Source organism: Cynara cardunculus (assembly GCF_001531365.2).
Source record: "Cynara cardunculus var. scolymus isolate 2C chromosome LG 13, CcrdV1, whole genome shotgun sequence".
NCBI classification, from domain to species: domain Eukaryota; kingdom Viridiplantae; phylum Streptophyta; class Magnoliopsida; order Asterales; family Asteraceae; genus Cynara; species Cynara cardunculus.
Genome location: NC_037540.1, coordinates 24,943,393 through 24,960,904, shown reverse-complemented (window position 1 = coordinate 24,960,904; position 17,512 = coordinate 24,943,393). Strand labels below are relative to the sequence as shown.

Below are 17,512 nucleotides of genomic sequence, written 5' to 3'. Positions count from 1 at the left end.
TTGCATTAAGATTTTAATTTAAAATTACCAAATTTATAAATTTCCTAATTTATCTATTGATTTGTAGTTAATATTGGTTCTCACAGTTACCACAAATAACTCAGTTCTCCCTTTAATAAACCCCTATATATATATATATATATATATATATATATATATATATATATAAGAAATGGTAAAAATACTCTTATATTGTGTGAATGTTGTTTTATACTGTGAACAATATAAGAGTACATTTACATGTCATGGATTGCGATATATGATTAATTATGGTAAAACATGTTATACATGTTCTCTCTGAATCTCTTCCCATTACATACACATGACTTCGAGCTGGGTTTAATAACCAATCCGAAAACCGGACCTTTTAAAAAAAGAAACCTTGGCTATCAATGGTCAAAAAACTTTATCTAATTCGGATAAAATCTATAAGCAACTAGAGATGACAATAGGGTCAGGGATGCTGGAGATTGCAATCCCCATCCCCATCGGGGAACAAGATTTATTTGCCATTCCCACAGTGGAACGGGTATCCCCATCAGGAAATCGCAGGTTTTTCCACATTTACAAAAAAAAAATCTATGTCAATTTCATTTAGTAAAATTTTTAATGGTCACATTTGTAAAAGTAATTAAAAAATAAATATATCGATTACAATAACTAGTAATTGAAATTTTATGCATCCATGTTATTATATTACGAGAAGTTTCTCCAAACAATCAAACAAGTACTATAACATCTTTTGAAAGTTTTCCTATCATCGAAGATTGATTATGTTTATTGTATTCATGTGTTATATATACTCATTGGATATATCATTTTATTATATTATACATAGGGTTGGGTTCCAAAAAGAATGGAACTTATGGTGAAAAGAGTAAGAACTAAGGGATATCCACCCTTTAATCAATCCTAATTGAAAATCAACACTAATGAGGTGAAGCGAGATGCACCGGATCAATTCTCGTGATAAGCACAATTCATGGATGGATCAAATGGTTCAGTTCTCTTCTTACGCTTCTCACCTTAACTCATATTCTCATACGATCCTTCCTCATTATAAACATATGCATATATATATATATATATATATATATATATATATATATATATATATAAACTTGCTATAAAATAATCGGTCCCAAGGTGCAAGGGTCTAACCATCCCCAGTCAACTCAGGGATTCCCCAATCAATCCGGATTCGGGTATCGAATACAGTTTTCTTTTGCAACCCAGTTTTTGTGCTTTTATGCATACGGCCAAATACAATACCTTTTTGAAGTCCTTAATTAAGCCTCAACAAGTGACATTACAACTGCGTTTTGTTCCGAAAAGTAAAAGTTGGACCAAACCAAAGCCAGCAGGCCTAACCATTCCTTGGGCCGAGGCTAGTTTGTTCACTCTTCAAAATAAGACCAAACCAACGCCAGCAGGCCTAAAGTCCTTTTGGTTGTCGTTTTTGTCTCTATGGTTTAATTTAGGGGCCGTTTACCAAACGCTTACCCGATTAACGCTTATCAAGTCACATTACCTTACCGGAGGAATATGATAAAGACCAAGAATCTTACCCAGTAAGAGTGAGACAAGGACCAAGAGTCTTACCCGGTAAGTGAAGGCGACAACTCTTACCATGGTAAGTGCTTACCAGGTAAATTGTTGCATACGATGTCATTTTGGTGGACTAAAATCTTATTCGACAAGTAAATGATAGTGTTAAATTTTACGGGTAAGTGCTTACCAGGTAAGTGTTTGGTAAACGGCCCCTTATTGTTTTTTAATCCCCCTGGTAGAAATTAGCCTTGTAGACAAAAATAGCAATGATGTTGCAAACCATAGGCACGAAAACCATAATTTCAAAACCACAAGGATGAAATCCGCAATTTTTAACAAACCATAGAGACAAAAAAGGTAATTTACTCTTATTATCAAAAATCACTATTGCAAACTAAACATCATCATACTTGATAAAAAATATAAAATTTTAAATAAAAATATAAAATCAGATAAGGTATTTCAAGAACCGACAATTCTTTGTAATGAATACTCGAATACAACTATACTGATGCAGTTGGCTTCCAAAATCTAGTAGATGAGAGTTGGAAATGGAGATCATAAGAGGGCCTCGTATTATAGTTTCATGATATACTTTTGCCTACAACTACTAGTAATTTTATTCATGAACAAAATAATTAAAGTTGACCCAGAAACAAATCCAGCAGATATCAGATCTTATAAATTGTTAAAAGTTACTGATGCATATATTATCTTAGAAGAAGAGAAAAGAATGTTTGTGAACCACCTAACAACATGTCGGGATTTGATTACCTATCATCGCTCGTAATAGTATTAGATATAGGATTAGGAATAGGTTTAGGATTAGGGTTAGGATTAAGATTAGGATCTATCATGTATTGGGTTTGGTATTGTTCCAGTATCATGTTACAGTTATTTAAGGTTCGCGACTCCACAAGACCATGATTCCAAATTTTAATCATGAATAGTCTCCAGCACCTGCCAATACCATCCACACTTGTCATTATATACCTCCAAACAATAACTTGCAACTTGTAATTCTTACAAATGAATTCCTAAATGTCTCAAAATTATTTGTATATGTTCCTAAATGGCCAAAACCTTAATGGTCTAAATATTCCTTTCACCTGCCAGGATAAGAGCAAGACAGCTAAACTAAATGATATGCCAAAAGTATCTTTGTTCAAAACCGTCAACGTGTAAGATGTAAGTGCGTTATCAGCTTTTCATCAGCTTGTAAGTTGTGTGATTTGCAGGATTCCTAGGTGCAAGTGTTTTCAAATCTGATTATGTATGAATCGTGCTAAAGGCTAATAAGAGTTATAGCTAAATACTAATCTGATTAATTAATGGGTAATTTCAAACACAGGCAGAACTATGTGCTATGACCAAACGATACGCGGGTTACCCATAGAACGCAACCTCTCGGGAGGTCAAGGTTCAAACCACACCAAAAGATGAGGAGTGTGCGTGAGTATATTTCGTATATAAATATTATAATATACTTCAAAAAGAAAAAGAAAATATAAAGTATATAATAGATGGAAGACAAAAGAGTACCAGAGCAGTGATGGGGACTGAACAAGGTCTGGTCCATGCAATTTTGAAAATGCCTCACATGCCCAAGGAATATGGCCATCTGCCAGCACCCTGATACCATCATACACAAACAAATTTCAAGCACTTGCTATATTTGAAACCAAAATCATGTACACTTGTTATTTAATTCAATTGACTTGTGTGTGTGTGTTGGAGGGGGTTGAGGGAGTGTCACATAATGGAGATTAAATTACCGTTGCTTTCTCACAAACGAGTTCCACAGATGCATCATTTGCTTCTCGTCTTTTGAAACATCCACAAAGTCATCAAGCATCTGTTGTCAATAATTGTTAATTTAACTGCATTAATGAAGATCCTGTTCTTTAGGAAGCACTGCTATTGGATTTCTAGGTCAATGCATGCTACATGGACTTATAAGGTGTTTCAGTTGGGTGTACTTAAAGTAAGTTCAGTATGAGGTGTTAAAAGAACTGAACAAGCCATTGTATGACTTGAAACAATCACCATACAACAGGTTTAACTCATGTATGCTTAAAAGTGGTTATTATTGAAGCATAAAGGATGTCTAATTAAGTTTCAACTTCATTAAACGGACATGGTCTTCAAAGAAAAACTGATACTTGCAAACATTGGCATCCATTCATACAATTGCAAAGTGCTGTCACATGCACACCCAAGAAAGTAAGAATGGAAGTAAATATCATAAATCTAAGGTCAGAGCAGAAACAGGACATACCCTTCTGTCTTCGAGATCAGCAACATCATCATCAACTTCATCTTCACTATCTCGCTCAGCAAACACTTGCTCCAAGGCCATTGGCTTTTAAACCCAAAAAAAAACAGTAATAATAACTACAAAAGTAGATGGTGGATGCAAAATTACTTCTACCAACAGAAAAGAGAAACCGGATTATCCTACTGACTATGTAAAGAACTTGACCAACTTGAAAAATGCAAAAATGAAGCAGAATTGAATAATGAAGAAAAGCAGCCCAATGTTGAATCTCACCACCCTCCCCCCAAATAATAGCCAACATAAATGATTAGACAAGACCATATTTGATAAAATAAAAAACAAAAAGAAAATGGAAGGTAACCTGAGCTCTGTGCGAGTGAAAGAACTGCCGTTTCTGCAACAGAGCTCGGCTGCAATAAGCAAAATAAGAGATATATAAATGGCTGCATATCTAAAATATACCATTTCTTCATGTATCACCATCATTTTACACTCAATTGATAACCAAAATGACACCTAGTCTAGTAAGGTAATGCACAACCTTTTAACCAGAGAAAAACCCAACGCATAAATAGGTCGCGGTGGCAATGTATATCAACAACCAGAATGGATTGATTCCCTATAGTCAAAGTGCTTCTTCAAAATTATGTAGGTAGGTTATGCTTAACTATCTTATTGTTGGGACTTATGTATAGCAAAATGCAGTGCCAGACGATCTAAGTAGACATACAGAAAAGTGGTACACAAAGTCTTGTAATACAGCAATTCAAAAGACAAAACAAAAGGGTGAAGAAAGAAAGACAAGTATATACTTTCTAGGGTCAGATCGTTCAATGGATAACTTTCTTGTCTTCGCAAATTGTAGCATAGCAGGAGGTCCAAGGTTGCTTCCAGGCACTGATTGGACAGACTCTGGTTCAGCAAATGAATGACCAGTGGCACTTGCATCAGGACTATATGTATCACGTTCCATGCATTCAGGTACACCTAGAATCAAGCAAACACCAGCAAATCTAAATTTCCCCTTTTTACCTCTTGCGGAATATCATTTAAACAAGTAGTCACTTATCCACTTCTATAGACCAAAAACAACTCATGCATTGTATGATCGGATAAACAAGAATCAGCAAACTTAAAACGTCTAGAGAAAAAATCTATAAGATTGACACGAGTCTTAATTGGTTATAGAAAAGGAGTAAACGAATTTCCATGGTCAGCAGAACTCTACAACAATCTGTATTAGAACCTTAGTTAAAAACACCTCAATAAGATCATAACCTAAAGATTGGCTATACAGCAAGAAAAAACATTGGCTCTTCACAGTTAATGCCATAACCAATAGCACAATTAAATAACAATCATATTCTTAGCTTTAACAACTAAAGCAGAAATTTCTATTATTAAAAGCATTCTTGAAAGATATTTTGCATGTTCAGAAAAAAGCTAATAAAAAAGGTTGTCAGCATCCAGAGATATGTAGAAACCAGACAAAAGAGAAGTCATACAATCTGTATTGTCTATGAGCTCAGTGAGATTTGCAGGCATAGCTGAATCCAGCACAAGCGGATGCACATGATTAGCATTTTGAGTTAAGCACTTTGGTTTCCTGCGTCTCGCGGACTTATAGCTGTAGAAAGTGGTTGACAGACATATAAGCCAGCATACAGTGGAATTAATCATCTCTGAAGTCAAGAAGATTAAAAAAGCGAAAAACTTACCAATAGAAAAACATTTGCTGCTTAGGATCAACATTGTCAGGAATTATCTGAGATGCATATATTTTCCAGAAAAAAGTGTTAAACAAGAAAAATACAACAATTTACTCAATTAAAATTGAAATAAATCACAAAAAGGGCATAATAAGTTTATGAGGAGTGTAGCCATAACAGCAGGGCAACAGAAGGGGAAGTGCCAATTTCCTATCATGGTCCAGCTTTGATTTAATCAGAGGAATATGAACCATCCACTTAAACCTAAAGCCTTGTCATCGCAAATGTGAGGTTAATAGAGCAAAGCATCATCCTAGCACCTTGCAAACAAAAGCAACTGCCACTATATGCAACTGAACAGGAGCAAGTCCATAAATTATACGTCTAAGAATACATGTGATGTTAAAGAAAATATAAATTTTTTGGTTCATGTCTTTTAAAATGAACTTTGCGTATGCATTCTAGAATACCAAAAAATAATATCCTGCCACCAAGGAAGTTATATGCTAACCTCGGAATTGCATACATCAGTCCTCATAGATACAATCACGACTTGATAATCTTCAGTCACCTACATGATATTAAGAGTATTATGATGTAACTATTCCAGTCAAACATAGCAACAAGAACTGTGCCAGATTCATAAAATTTACGAACCCAAAACTCATAGTGGAAGAGATCATGTGATGAAGTCAAGTGAAATCTCAGACCCTAAAAGACATCAGAGGTATTAAATCGACAATCACACAAAATGCAGGTAACAGAAGTGAATGTTAGTAAATGATACACACTGAAGTCAGAGCCATATCTACCTTGTAACTTGCACATTTCACCAGACAGAATGGACAAGAAAAATCCTCTGTAACTGCAGATTTGGAGCATGCATGAATTTTACAAAAGTAAAAGCATCAGAAATGAAAAACATAAATGAAGAGACGGCAAGGCTTCAACTATATATAACAACCTTTTGTTCTTTTAGATAGCAAGAAAGTTAAATGTTCCTATTAAAATTCAAACAATTACACCCATTTGCCATTGCAAATCTTCCAAACCAAAACACCAGTTTTAAACATGTCATGACTTGAGACAAAATTTCAGTGCAAAAGATCTCTGAGCAGAAAATGCAGTAAAAGAAAAAGAAAAGAGACACTAAATCGTAATCTTGCATACACACTAAATCATCATGCAATAATAAGGCAATTAGGTAAATAAACTTGGATAGTAATCTGAAGCACAAGCAATTCGTGATGATATATACATATATATATGGGTGTGTTTCTTACCTAATTTGTATTTGCATCCTTAATATCATGATAAGAAGTAAGCAAAAAGGTCTTCTGCCTTTTGGTATGAGCTAATTCCCGGCTTTACCTTTAAGTCGTTTTGATATTTTTTTCCTTCTTCCATAAACTTCAACATCAAGAAGAATATGTTTAGGGAAGACAACAGGTGATTGATCGAGCACATAATTTGCAATACATCATACCCTCCCCAAACCCTACCTCTAGGTGGGATATACCGGGTACGTTAGGTTTGGCTTGGATTGGTTTGGTCACTTCATGAACAGTGGCTCTTTAAATGGAGAATCCCGATAAACAATATTTAAGTAAGTTCAGAAAGCAAAACATGTTTTACAGCCACAAACAATGTATTCTGCATCGACGGAAGTAAATATATCATTAGCATTGAAGCATGCATCTATCATGATAGGGAAAAGTGTGGAGTCAAGAAATCCATGTACCTTCAGTCCTCTGCAACATATTGTTGTAGTACTTGTAGTTAAAAATGACATTTCCAGATCTCAACCTGACAGCAGAAGAAGCCCAACATGTAATTGCAAAAGCAAAAACGGCGACCACAAGAGGAAAGATAGACAGAACCAAACAGATGAATACTTTGGTAGGAGTTGATATACCGACACACTTTTATGTCGTACAAGTGCATGTGTGAAAACAAAACTAACTCAAGAATTTATAACCCTATCTTACAACAAAGTACTCCCTCTGTCCCAAAATAAATGTCCACAATAAAAATGCACATGGTTTTAGAAATATATAATGATTACACTTTTTAATTAATCGAATGACAATTTTTTACCTTAATAGTTATTAACTTTTAATGACAATTGTGTCTCCATCTCATTAATATTTGTGCATCATAATTAAGGGTAGAATTGGAAATTTTGTAAATTATGACTATCTATTTTTGAAAGTGGAAACTTATTTTGGGACAAACTTAAATAAAAATATGGACTCATCTTGGGACGGAGGTAGTATTAAGGTTTCTATTTAGGCAATCTAAAAAGAAATAAGATCGACTTCTTTAACCTGCCAACTATTCCAGATAAGAGGCTTTGTAACATGACAGATTACATGTGAAACTAGAAGAAACAGGTTTGAGATAACCAGTTAACCACACTAACACATTTCGTCAGGCCTGAAGGAGGTGCCACAAAAATTAGGCTCCTTCCTCTCTATCATTTTCCTCCATTTCCTGTTTTCATTTTCCGGGTCAGGCTGGAGGACCCTCAGAATGAAGACAGAGGAAGAAAGTGGATTTTTAACAAGTACCCAGTCAAGCAATTCAAAATGGAGGGGCGATAGATGTTAAATATATATCATCTAGTGAAACCATTCATGGCAGGAACCACCACTCAAACTCATTTGGAAATTTAAGGAGCTAGCAAATACACAAGTAAATGCAGACATGCCCAATGGTGAGAAATACAAAAGAATAGTGAAATGAACATGCAATATAGAAAACATAAGTGTCGAACGAATAATGTTAACTACCTCATAATACCAGGTCTAGGAGTATCGTTGTATGAATACATGTCATAGGGCGACATATTTTTTACCCCAGCCTCTTCTGCACAAATGATGACTGGTACTTGCTGCAATACACTCTTTGCCAACCATAAAATGAAATTGAGCAGTAGGAACATAATCATTAATTAAGCTAAAAAAAGCATTTCTGCAATAATGCAAAGGGTTGAGATCAAACATACCAGAGCTTCAGAATTATACGGAAAATGAAAAGATACACATTTTCCCCCATCCAAACAACTCAACTGCAAAATCGAACCCTTCGTGAAAATGAGAAATGGGAATGTAGAAGACAGAGAAGCGAAAAGATAAACCAGCCCCTAGTTCGTTAATTTGCATGGTAACACGTGTATACTATAAATACTAGAGAGAGAGGTGAGATTGCCAATTAGTAACCCCCAGGATCCATAAGAGTTGCTTGTTAAGCTTCAAAACTTGGAACACAAATAACACATAATAGCCTTCATCTCACACTCAAGTCCCATCATTGCAATGCAATAACAACCTAACAAATATGTTTCAATTTTTTATCCTCTTCCCATTGTTAAATCCAGTCACCATAATCAGCCATTTTAAGATTTGCTCAAATCGGTAGGAAAATTGTTAAGTAGGAGCAAAAGAACTACTACAGAAACTAAAGATTTAGTAAAGCTACTTTTTTTAGAGAGGCAGTTTAGATAAAGCTACTTGTCTGCTAGAACATTTCTAGAAGGAACCTGGAGAAGTGAAATGAACTCTAGTTCACGAATTATGTGAACATAGCTTTAGAAACAGAATCAGAATATCATGATTTAGAGTGAAAATACTAAACAATCATATTTCTGTGCCTTAAAAACATTCCATAAAATGAATATAAACAGTATATCACCATCTAAAGTCATGAAAAGCCTCTTCACAATTCACAAATATGCAAGGAAAATTTGTTTACAATGACTTCTCCTACAAACCATAGCAAAGCCAAGGAGCCTTTGTGCACACAATGTGCCCCTTTCTCTATGTATGATTTATAAATCACATGCAAAAGATGATAAAAATTCAAATTATAATTTGAATTAGAACACCTAATAAGATACGTCTTTTCAAAGAGAGAAAAGAAGAAAATGCTAAATTCAACATAGGAAATATCCCTAATGACTTCACTTTATTACATTTAGCCTAGAACAACACTAACTAGGCAAGTGATTGGCAACACAATACCTTGCGAACATATGTGCTTTACAAATAAAATGCAGAAAGTGTTTTGTAGATTTTCACTTTAAGCATTCTTCACCAGTTCTACTTGATCCCTAGTTTTTATACACACAGCAAGCATACCTTCATATAGCAGGTTTGCATAATAACTGTTGAGATCATCTCAGCTCTCCCTCCTAAACTTAATGTTGGAGATGCTTGCCATGACGAATGAAGTAAATCTATTGGAATCTTCCCAAACGAGCAGTAACCCACACGGCTCACTGTCAAATATGTATAAAGTGTAGATCAAAATTCAATCACAATATAAAGAAAATTGAAAGTCAATTCATGCCTCCATGTCATATATGCTGTGTCATCTGCAGAGTTCATAGAATTCAGACAGACAGTAGCAGGGACCCCAATCACTTTCTAAATTTTGGTATAAGATATTAACATTGTATAATTTAGTGGGAACCCTGTCAGACTCAATGATGGGTTTGAACAACGAGGTTGCGTCCACACATTCTCCATATAATGTTGGCCATCATCAACCCACTTAAATCCCGGCGACTATATCAATCTGAGTTAACAACATCAAATCCAACATTCACCGGCATCAAGAATAGCAAAAAACACATTAAATTAACAACTACGTTCTCCAGCAACGGAACTTTTTAGGTAACATCCATTTTACAGTTTATTATTCCTTCACACACCATCACCCACCTTCACATACTTACTAGTATCACCATGACTAAAACCATAACAGATTCATGCATGTGAAGGTGACTCAAGTTATGTGAAGGTATCTAATTGACAAAAATACTTTTCCTGTACAAATTAGGTCCTTGATACAAATCGTAGGATCAAAATTGATCAAATGATGAAATGTATTCTAACAGTTATCGTCAACCTCAATAATGCTTACATGATCCCAACTCTCTCTCTCTCTCTCTCTCTCTCTCTCTATATATATATATATATATATATATATATCATGTGAGAAATTTTCATTTTCTTGAGAAGATACCTTTATATTGTGTGAAGATTAACATTCACATCACCTTCAACTGTGTATTGGAAGGTTACATTATATTGTGTGAACGTTGTAACCTTCACACAATATAAGGATACCTTCAATTTTTCTCACATTCTCACAAAAAGGGGTTGGTCTCACCGGAACGCAACCTATATATATATATATAGAGAGAGAGAGAGAGAGAGAGGACAAATCATACAAACCATGGAAAGATTACAAACCAAACTCAACCATCCATCTAGTCTAACGAATATCTGGTATCATAAATATATTGATTGTTTCGTGATACAAAGCGTTGATCATAATTAATGAACTCTAATCATCTTCCATAAATATTCAAATCATAACAAATGAACCATCATTGGTTTGTATCATTTGTAACTTTTCCATGGTTTGTATTTGATTTGTCCTATATATATATATATATATATATATATTCTACTAAGAAAGGCATGAAGGGAGTGAAAAGGAGTTTGTTAGGAGCTGATAGTTACAACATAACATGAGATATTACACAATAAAGCAATGATGATGCCTCTCGAGGCTCCCCGTTTGAGTTCATTTTTATTATTTATTGACCACGATTCAGAGGAGAACACCTAGAACAGCACATGCCTTTGTGGTTTCATGCATCATAATAGTAATGTCAATGATTACATGCATTTAACTGAAGACACATCAGAATAAAACTAGAAAATTACATCTCAACTCACTTTGAACAGGGTTAGAAAGTAAAAGTAACACTATAACATTGCAACTGGCATTCTGGATAACTTAAAGGAGTCTTATCACTTATCATGATTGATGCCTTAAAGATCAAGTAGTAAAACGATTTCACATCTTACATGAGGTGGAAAACATATGGTCCTCTGTTAGATCAATCCCTTCAAGATTTGTGGTATCAGCTGCAACAGAGTTCAAAATTTACAACTGTAACAAATATAACACAATAAAGCATGAAAAGCAAACATAATTCTCAGATGTAACCAAGCTTGGAGACAACAGTCATACCACATCTAACCAACAACACAGCAAGAGAGCCAGATTTGACCTCCATTGATAGTTTGCTCATTTCAGGGAGAATAAATTTTGCTCGAGCTGAACTTGACGTCTCATCCCCACCAAAAACCATTAATTTACATACTCGACTGAAGCGATAAACAGCTGTACACTGTGTCTAGAATTCAGAAACAGTGCCCATTTGGCATCAGAGAAAGCAGGCAAAAGTAAGAAAATAAATCATGAAAAGTAACAGAAGGATTCAACCAAAAAGTAAAATTCATAGCAATACCTCCACATTTGTAGTAGAGACCAGTCTTGCCAACAAAATGTACAAAGGAAAAAGGCTCTGAGTTTGTGGTCCATCATTAGTAGCACCAGATATGGATACTGAAATTTGTATCCTACAAGATGCAAAAGCAAGACAAGCATCATCAGAAAACTGTATAGGCCATAATCAACCAAGAGATTAAGCTCCAACAAATAAATAAGTATCGAAAAGCAGAACTTTTTAGAGGCAGAACTCAAATGTCGAGATAAATAATGATTTTATGCTAACATATTTGGTATAGGCCATAAATCAACCAAGGAGAAGTAAGCCCCTACATCTGATAGCTGTAACAGGCTTTCTTACAGAGAAATGCTCATTCAAACTGAAAGGTAAGTTCCAAAGCATTAAAACTATATGTTCTACATTTTTAGATTGATCATGCAACCTAGCAGAGGTGAACTATGTGGGACGAAGTGGCAAGCATTCCCAGAAATGGGAACAAAGAAAAATGGTAAAACAAACCATGAAGATTCGTTTTTATCTTTTAGTGTTTCCATGTTCTCCAAATAGTATTAGGGTCTCCTTACATTTAAGTTAGATGTTTTGTGTAACATTAGGCATGGTGTTCAAGAAAACTTTGTATTTATTTGGTGTGAACCCTAAAAACCTACTTATGTCCATTGTTTTTTAGAAATCCTTCGTATTTCGGCTTTCGTCCTGCATCGATTAGCATGTTATGCGCATATAAGCAATTATACATTCATCATATGTTATATATAACCATAAAAAGTGAGCAAAGTTATTAGACTTTTATTGTATCTAACGACACCTCCACCTAATGTGTAATGAAGCATGTTCCATCCTTGCTTCATAACCACTTGAAATGTATATCAAGAATATTTTTCACAACCATATTTGCCAAGAGATTACATCGTAATCATAATTTCACATGGAAAGTTCTACCTAGGGATAGGATAATTAGGAGGAACCATCAAGTAAAAAAAAGCACTAGATCATCCTTCAAGAAGAGGCATCCAACCCATTCTTGATTCCATTTTTGTTTTTTCGTCAAGTCTAATATATTTTAAGTTTTCAGTTATCATGTGTTTTGGATTCTATGCATGTTTTGCTTGGAAAGTAGGCATTAACCAATCGTGCCACCAAGAAAAAGAATGTTAGAAGATTGATAAAATGTAAAATATTAATTTAAAAACATGACACGAATCGACAAAACCGGCTTACTTTCAAAAGGTAAGTGTCTCTCCACAATGTCAAATCTAATTTGTAGTAATTTTTCAATCAAATTAAGCACAGTAATCTACTTTCCTTGATCCCTATTTATATAATTTTAGGTGGAAGTCCATAAATATTTTAGTGTCTTTTGCCTTTATGAATCTCAGTTCCTCCCCCTTCTGACTCCACTTCAATAAAATCAACTCCCTGACCTTCCTCATTGTCTACTAAGAGGATTTGTGAGACATGAGGAGCAACAACACTCTCAAGCAATCTTCTCGTCGCATTTGAAGCGCAAACCCTTGGCCTTCCCTCCTCTAATTATGCCTTCGTCATTCTTATAGTTTCCTATTCAGGCAATGCTATCACTTGAGGAAACGCCTCCTTAGTTAATTCTAGGGTTGTGCAAAAGTCGGTTCAAAATTGCCCCTCGAGAATCTCCATGCCTAGTCCTTCAGTCTCCATAGTAGTTCTTAGCACACAAGGTTCTCCGATCCCCTTGAAATTTCCCCATATAAATCTCTTAGTTGGGCCCAAAATTAAACTTTTAATTGAGAATTTGGTCATAAAACTGATGTCCAAAATGAATCCCGTCCGTCCCATTGTTTTCACTAATATGATGATACTCATAATCCTCAAAAACCATCCAATCCCTAAGCCCTTCACGCATCACATTCATGCTATTGGCCCAAAGGGGTCCTATCTTTATTTCCCAATTTAAAATCATTGTGATTTCCCCCAACACACTTATGACCTTTGTACGATTGTTGTCTCCCAATCCTGCAACACATGAACCATCGGTTACCCTCAAGTGACCTTATAGATGTTGCCTTGGCTGCCATGGCCATCGACATACCCTTGTCACATGTGTCCATCTTCAACATTTGGTTCGCCCTAAATGTCAAGCCCTCTGTAGCCATCACCTCCCCTTCATTGTTGGTTGTCGTGCCTCATGGCTCCTCCACCGTTGTTGACGTCCAGATCCTAATTTTATCTTCTCCATCTACAATGACTCATTTTCCGTTGTTGTTCCTTTCCATGTTTCCTCCTCCTTCCTTGTGGGTGCCTTTGATGCCCTTACATGAGCCTCCACTACAGAGCATGATAGTTGTTCCATTGAAGCAAATCGTACCTTGTTCTTGTTTGCCATGTTAGAGAACTTATCTTTATCCCAAAGAACCATTAGAACTGACCTCTTCAATTTCCCTTCAAACTCTTTTGTTGCCAAAGGTATTGAAACATGCTCGGATACAAATTTGATCGAACATAAATAATTAATCAAACAAAAATGATATATAATTGGCAAAACTAGCTTATTTCCAAGAGGGATGCGTCTCTCAACGATGTCTAATCTAATTTCTAATAGTTTCTCAATCAAATTAAGCATACTAATCTACATCCCTTAAAACCTACTTAGATAATTTAACTAACTACAAACCCTCCTTATTGATAAACTAATCCTTATCTATAAAAATTTACACATATCCCTAAATACACCATGAACGGTTCAAACGAAGACATAGTTCTATTGATATAGGGTTTTACCAAGTTTTCCTGTAGAAGACCATGACTTATGTGTTATACGTCAACAATTTTCGTTCTCCTTCATATGAAATCTTTAGGCCGTAAACATTTACCATCTTAGAAATAGGGCATTTCTTAATACATTTTACAAGAATAAAGAGTCATAACCATTGGAGTTTGTAAAATAGGCAGAAAATATTGCTATATCCAGCAGATACATGGCTCTAACAAAGGTGTAGGCTTATAACAAGTTCCTTATAGTGCTAAAAGAATGCCCTGACAATTAAGCATCAAAAGCATTGGAACCAAAAAGATGAAATCTATTCAATGTATTCAATAATGAAAGCAAAACTTATCATCAATACAAATAGAAATGAGTTTTATGTTGCAACTCTCGCCTTCTTTTTTGCTTCGCTTGTAACTTGTAGTGCAAACATCTTTGAAGAAAAGATGGCTGCAAAAAAAATCCACCGGTTAGAAACACAAATTAGAAGTATCCGCACCAAAAACAAGTGGAATAATAGACCCTTTAAACACATCATGGTCATGATATTTTAAAACTTCAAAGGTAGGGATATGACTTGGATCTACATTCAACATTTAAAAGGTCATATGATATCAGCATGTGGCTGAGGAATGTATGACATATAAAAGCTAATAATAGCTGCGACAAGATTTCATTTGGATGCAAACCACTACAAATACATGCAGATAGATGCATGTATTAATTTCAGAACCAGCAAAAAACAAGGTGTTGGACAATATACATCAATCAACCATATCATAAGAGATAAATGAATAGGTAAGTGGAACATGAAAGGAGAAAAAAGAGAAGATATGCAAAATCAGGATGTTCACATTTCTAACAGCACGTCGTTGAAGAATGTTGTATAGTTCTACAGGCTTGCAATAAACTGAAAGGCTTTCTTCTGCTGCAGTTTGTTCTTCCGGAGACAATTGAACTCGAGCTTCATGGCGGCACATTTGATCTGAGCCTCTAGAGTAACTGCAATTGCAAACAGATTTCTTGTTCCATGAATTTGCATAAGACGGATACCCTGTTCATGCACCAGGCAATACATTGCAAGCTTCACAAAGCACGAGGTACTCAAAAGGACAGACAAATAGACGTATACAATGGAATAAGTATTCCCATTCCATGGTTCCCTATAAAGAAAAACTAATAAATACAGCCATAGGAAAAGAAAATAGAAAGGCCAACAGAATCTCACAAACAATCTATAGAATAATCAATCATACAGATAGAGTATATAAAGTAGCCTGAAATGCAAGGTACAGTACGTGGTTTCACGAGCAACTAAAGATATGCCTGGCATTCTTGTTAGACAATGCCAAATTGCAACTCCATAGTTATCTGCAACTCCCCAGGGAAAGTCAGTTTAGGCCCCTGCAGACCTGGATTGAATAACCTAGTGAATTAGTCCTGTTTAAAGCAAATACTTCCCATGAAGGGGAAAATGACCATAACATAATCATTATGTGTTAAAACATTGGTCCTTGATGCCTCTATTTTAATGAGAACACTTCTGTATTATCACTCTTCCTAAGTGGGACAACCGAAGGCCTACGATATAAATGCCTACACTGCTGTGTAACCGATTTTTTCTCAATCTATCTCCCAGTTCCCCCACTTTTATGATACCAAACTTTCTTGTCTCAAAAGTTCATCTTTCCGAGCCTTCCTTTCTGAAAATTATTTATATCTTCTAGTTTTATTATGAAAACGTTGTCGCAAATCATTCTAATAACATAAAACAGAGTAACACATGTGCCTTACAGAAATTTAGTTCTAATAAACTACTAAAGGTCTAATTATCAAGCTTCAACATTCTATACAAATAGATGCAACATGAATTAGATTTACAGGTGCTAACATGATTTTCCACAGATAATGGTGCTAAAGGGTTTCCATTTTGAGACCGTGTAATTAGTGAAGCATTACTCAAGAAACTTACCATATACACTTATGATGAAAACTTAAGCTGGTCGTTATCCTCTTCAAATTATCTCCTTAATTAGTCTGAAAATTTGCATTCTCGTATCAATAAAACTATTTAATGATCAATTAAGTAACGAAAGGGATATCATGTAACGAATCAAACACGAAGTAAAACCATTCTTGGACTGAAAATTTCAATCAAACAGAAAAATATCTACTCTATTCTCCGATATTTGAGCTAAAAACACTACAAACGTCGAATACATAAACCGTTGATCATTATCAATAAGGTATTCGACAAATAGTTAACAAATTGAGCTGTAATTAGCGTAGAAAATCCAAATAAACAAGGAAAAATACCAGATAAGATCATAACCTAGATAGGGATTGCGATAATGAAGATTATTACCTTATATGTTAATAGCCCTAATTTTGTTTGAGAGGGAGAAGGAATGGAAGTTTGGGGAAGACTTTAAAACGCAACGGCGTCTTTCACTACTTTGACGGTGTGATCATGTCACCAAGATTTTGAACAAATATTTATTTTTACTAGAAGCGTACTCGCGCAATGCAGCGAGATACATCGTGTTTTTAATATTTCATTTTATTCTTTATCTCAGTCAATGTTATAATATKRCTTTATGTGATTTTGAGAAAACGATGATGTTTTTATTTTTGAATAAAATATATGTTTGACGATATCATAAAAAWTTGACAAAAATATATCGATATTAGTATCAAATTAACTATTTGAAATTCCTCATTTTTTTTGTGTAACTTTTTAATCCAATTTTTTTATAATTTAATTTATGTACAATAACGAAGTAATTTATATTTGGTTTAATAAAATAATTTTTTATAAAGATAATAATTATTTATTTTGTTGGAACTCGATAATTATTCTAATTATATTTTAGATTTTTTATATTTTAAAATGAGATGTTCATCTT

At 34.7% G+C, this 17,512-nt stretch overlaps 1 protein-coding gene across 6 annotated transcripts; it reads right to left on the bottom strand.

Moving 5' to 3' along the window:
• Positions 1 to 2,236: 2,236 nt before the first annotated feature.
• On the bottom strand, positions 2,237 to 17,062 carry LOC112525932 (polycomb group protein EMBRYONIC FLOWER 2-like). 6 transcript variants are annotated; one of them, XM_025136257.1, is made up of 23 exons: positions 16,972 to 17,062; positions 16,579 to 16,643; positions 15,905 to 16,018; positions 15,461 to 15,608; positions 15,001 to 15,056; positions 11,867 to 11,978; positions 11,587 to 11,752; positions 11,421 to 11,480; positions 9,678 to 9,817; positions 8,546 to 8,608; positions 8,331 to 8,443; positions 7,280 to 7,344; positions 6,351 to 6,403; positions 6,196 to 6,249; positions 6,050 to 6,109; positions 5,548 to 5,594; positions 5,335 to 5,456; positions 4,642 to 4,816; positions 4,191 to 4,239; positions 3,830 to 3,913; positions 3,327 to 3,406; positions 3,094 to 3,183; positions 2,237 to 2,511 (listed from the first exon to the last, which is right to left on the bottom strand). In XM_025136257.1, the coding sequence occupies exons 3-23, from the start codon at positions 15,937 to 15,939 to the stop codon at positions 2,322 to 2,324; spliced, it is 1,962 nt and encodes a 653-aa protein (XP_024992025.1). In that variant the 5' UTR covers positions 15,940 to 16,018; positions 16,579 to 16,643; positions 16,972 to 17,062; the 3' UTR covers positions 2,237 to 2,321. The 6 variants fall into 6 exon arrangements, with proteins under 6 accessions (XP_024992025.1, XP_024992026.1, XP_024992027.1 ...); XM_025136258.1 differs by lacking the exon at positions 16,579 to 16,643 and having other exon boundaries at positions 16,972 to 17,044; XM_025136259.1 differs by lacking the exon at positions 16,972 to 17,062 and having other exon boundaries at positions 8,331 to 8,431; positions 16,579 to 16,955.
• Between the last annotated feature and the right edge of the window lie 450 nt (positions 17,063 to 17,512).

Coding starts and splice junctions, on each gene's coding strand:
- LOC112525932 (XM_025136257.1), bottom strand. CDS start 15,939: ATGCCAGGCATATCTTTAGTTGCTCGTGAAACCAC. Junction 15,609..15,904: donor TTAGTTGCTCGTGAAACCAC/GTACTGTACCTT, acceptor TTGCAATTGCAG/TTACTCTAGAGGCTCAGATC. Junction 15,057..15,460: donor AACGACGTGCTGTTAGAAAT/GTGAACATCCTG, acceptor TTTTTTTTGCAG/CCATCTTTTCTTCAAAGATG.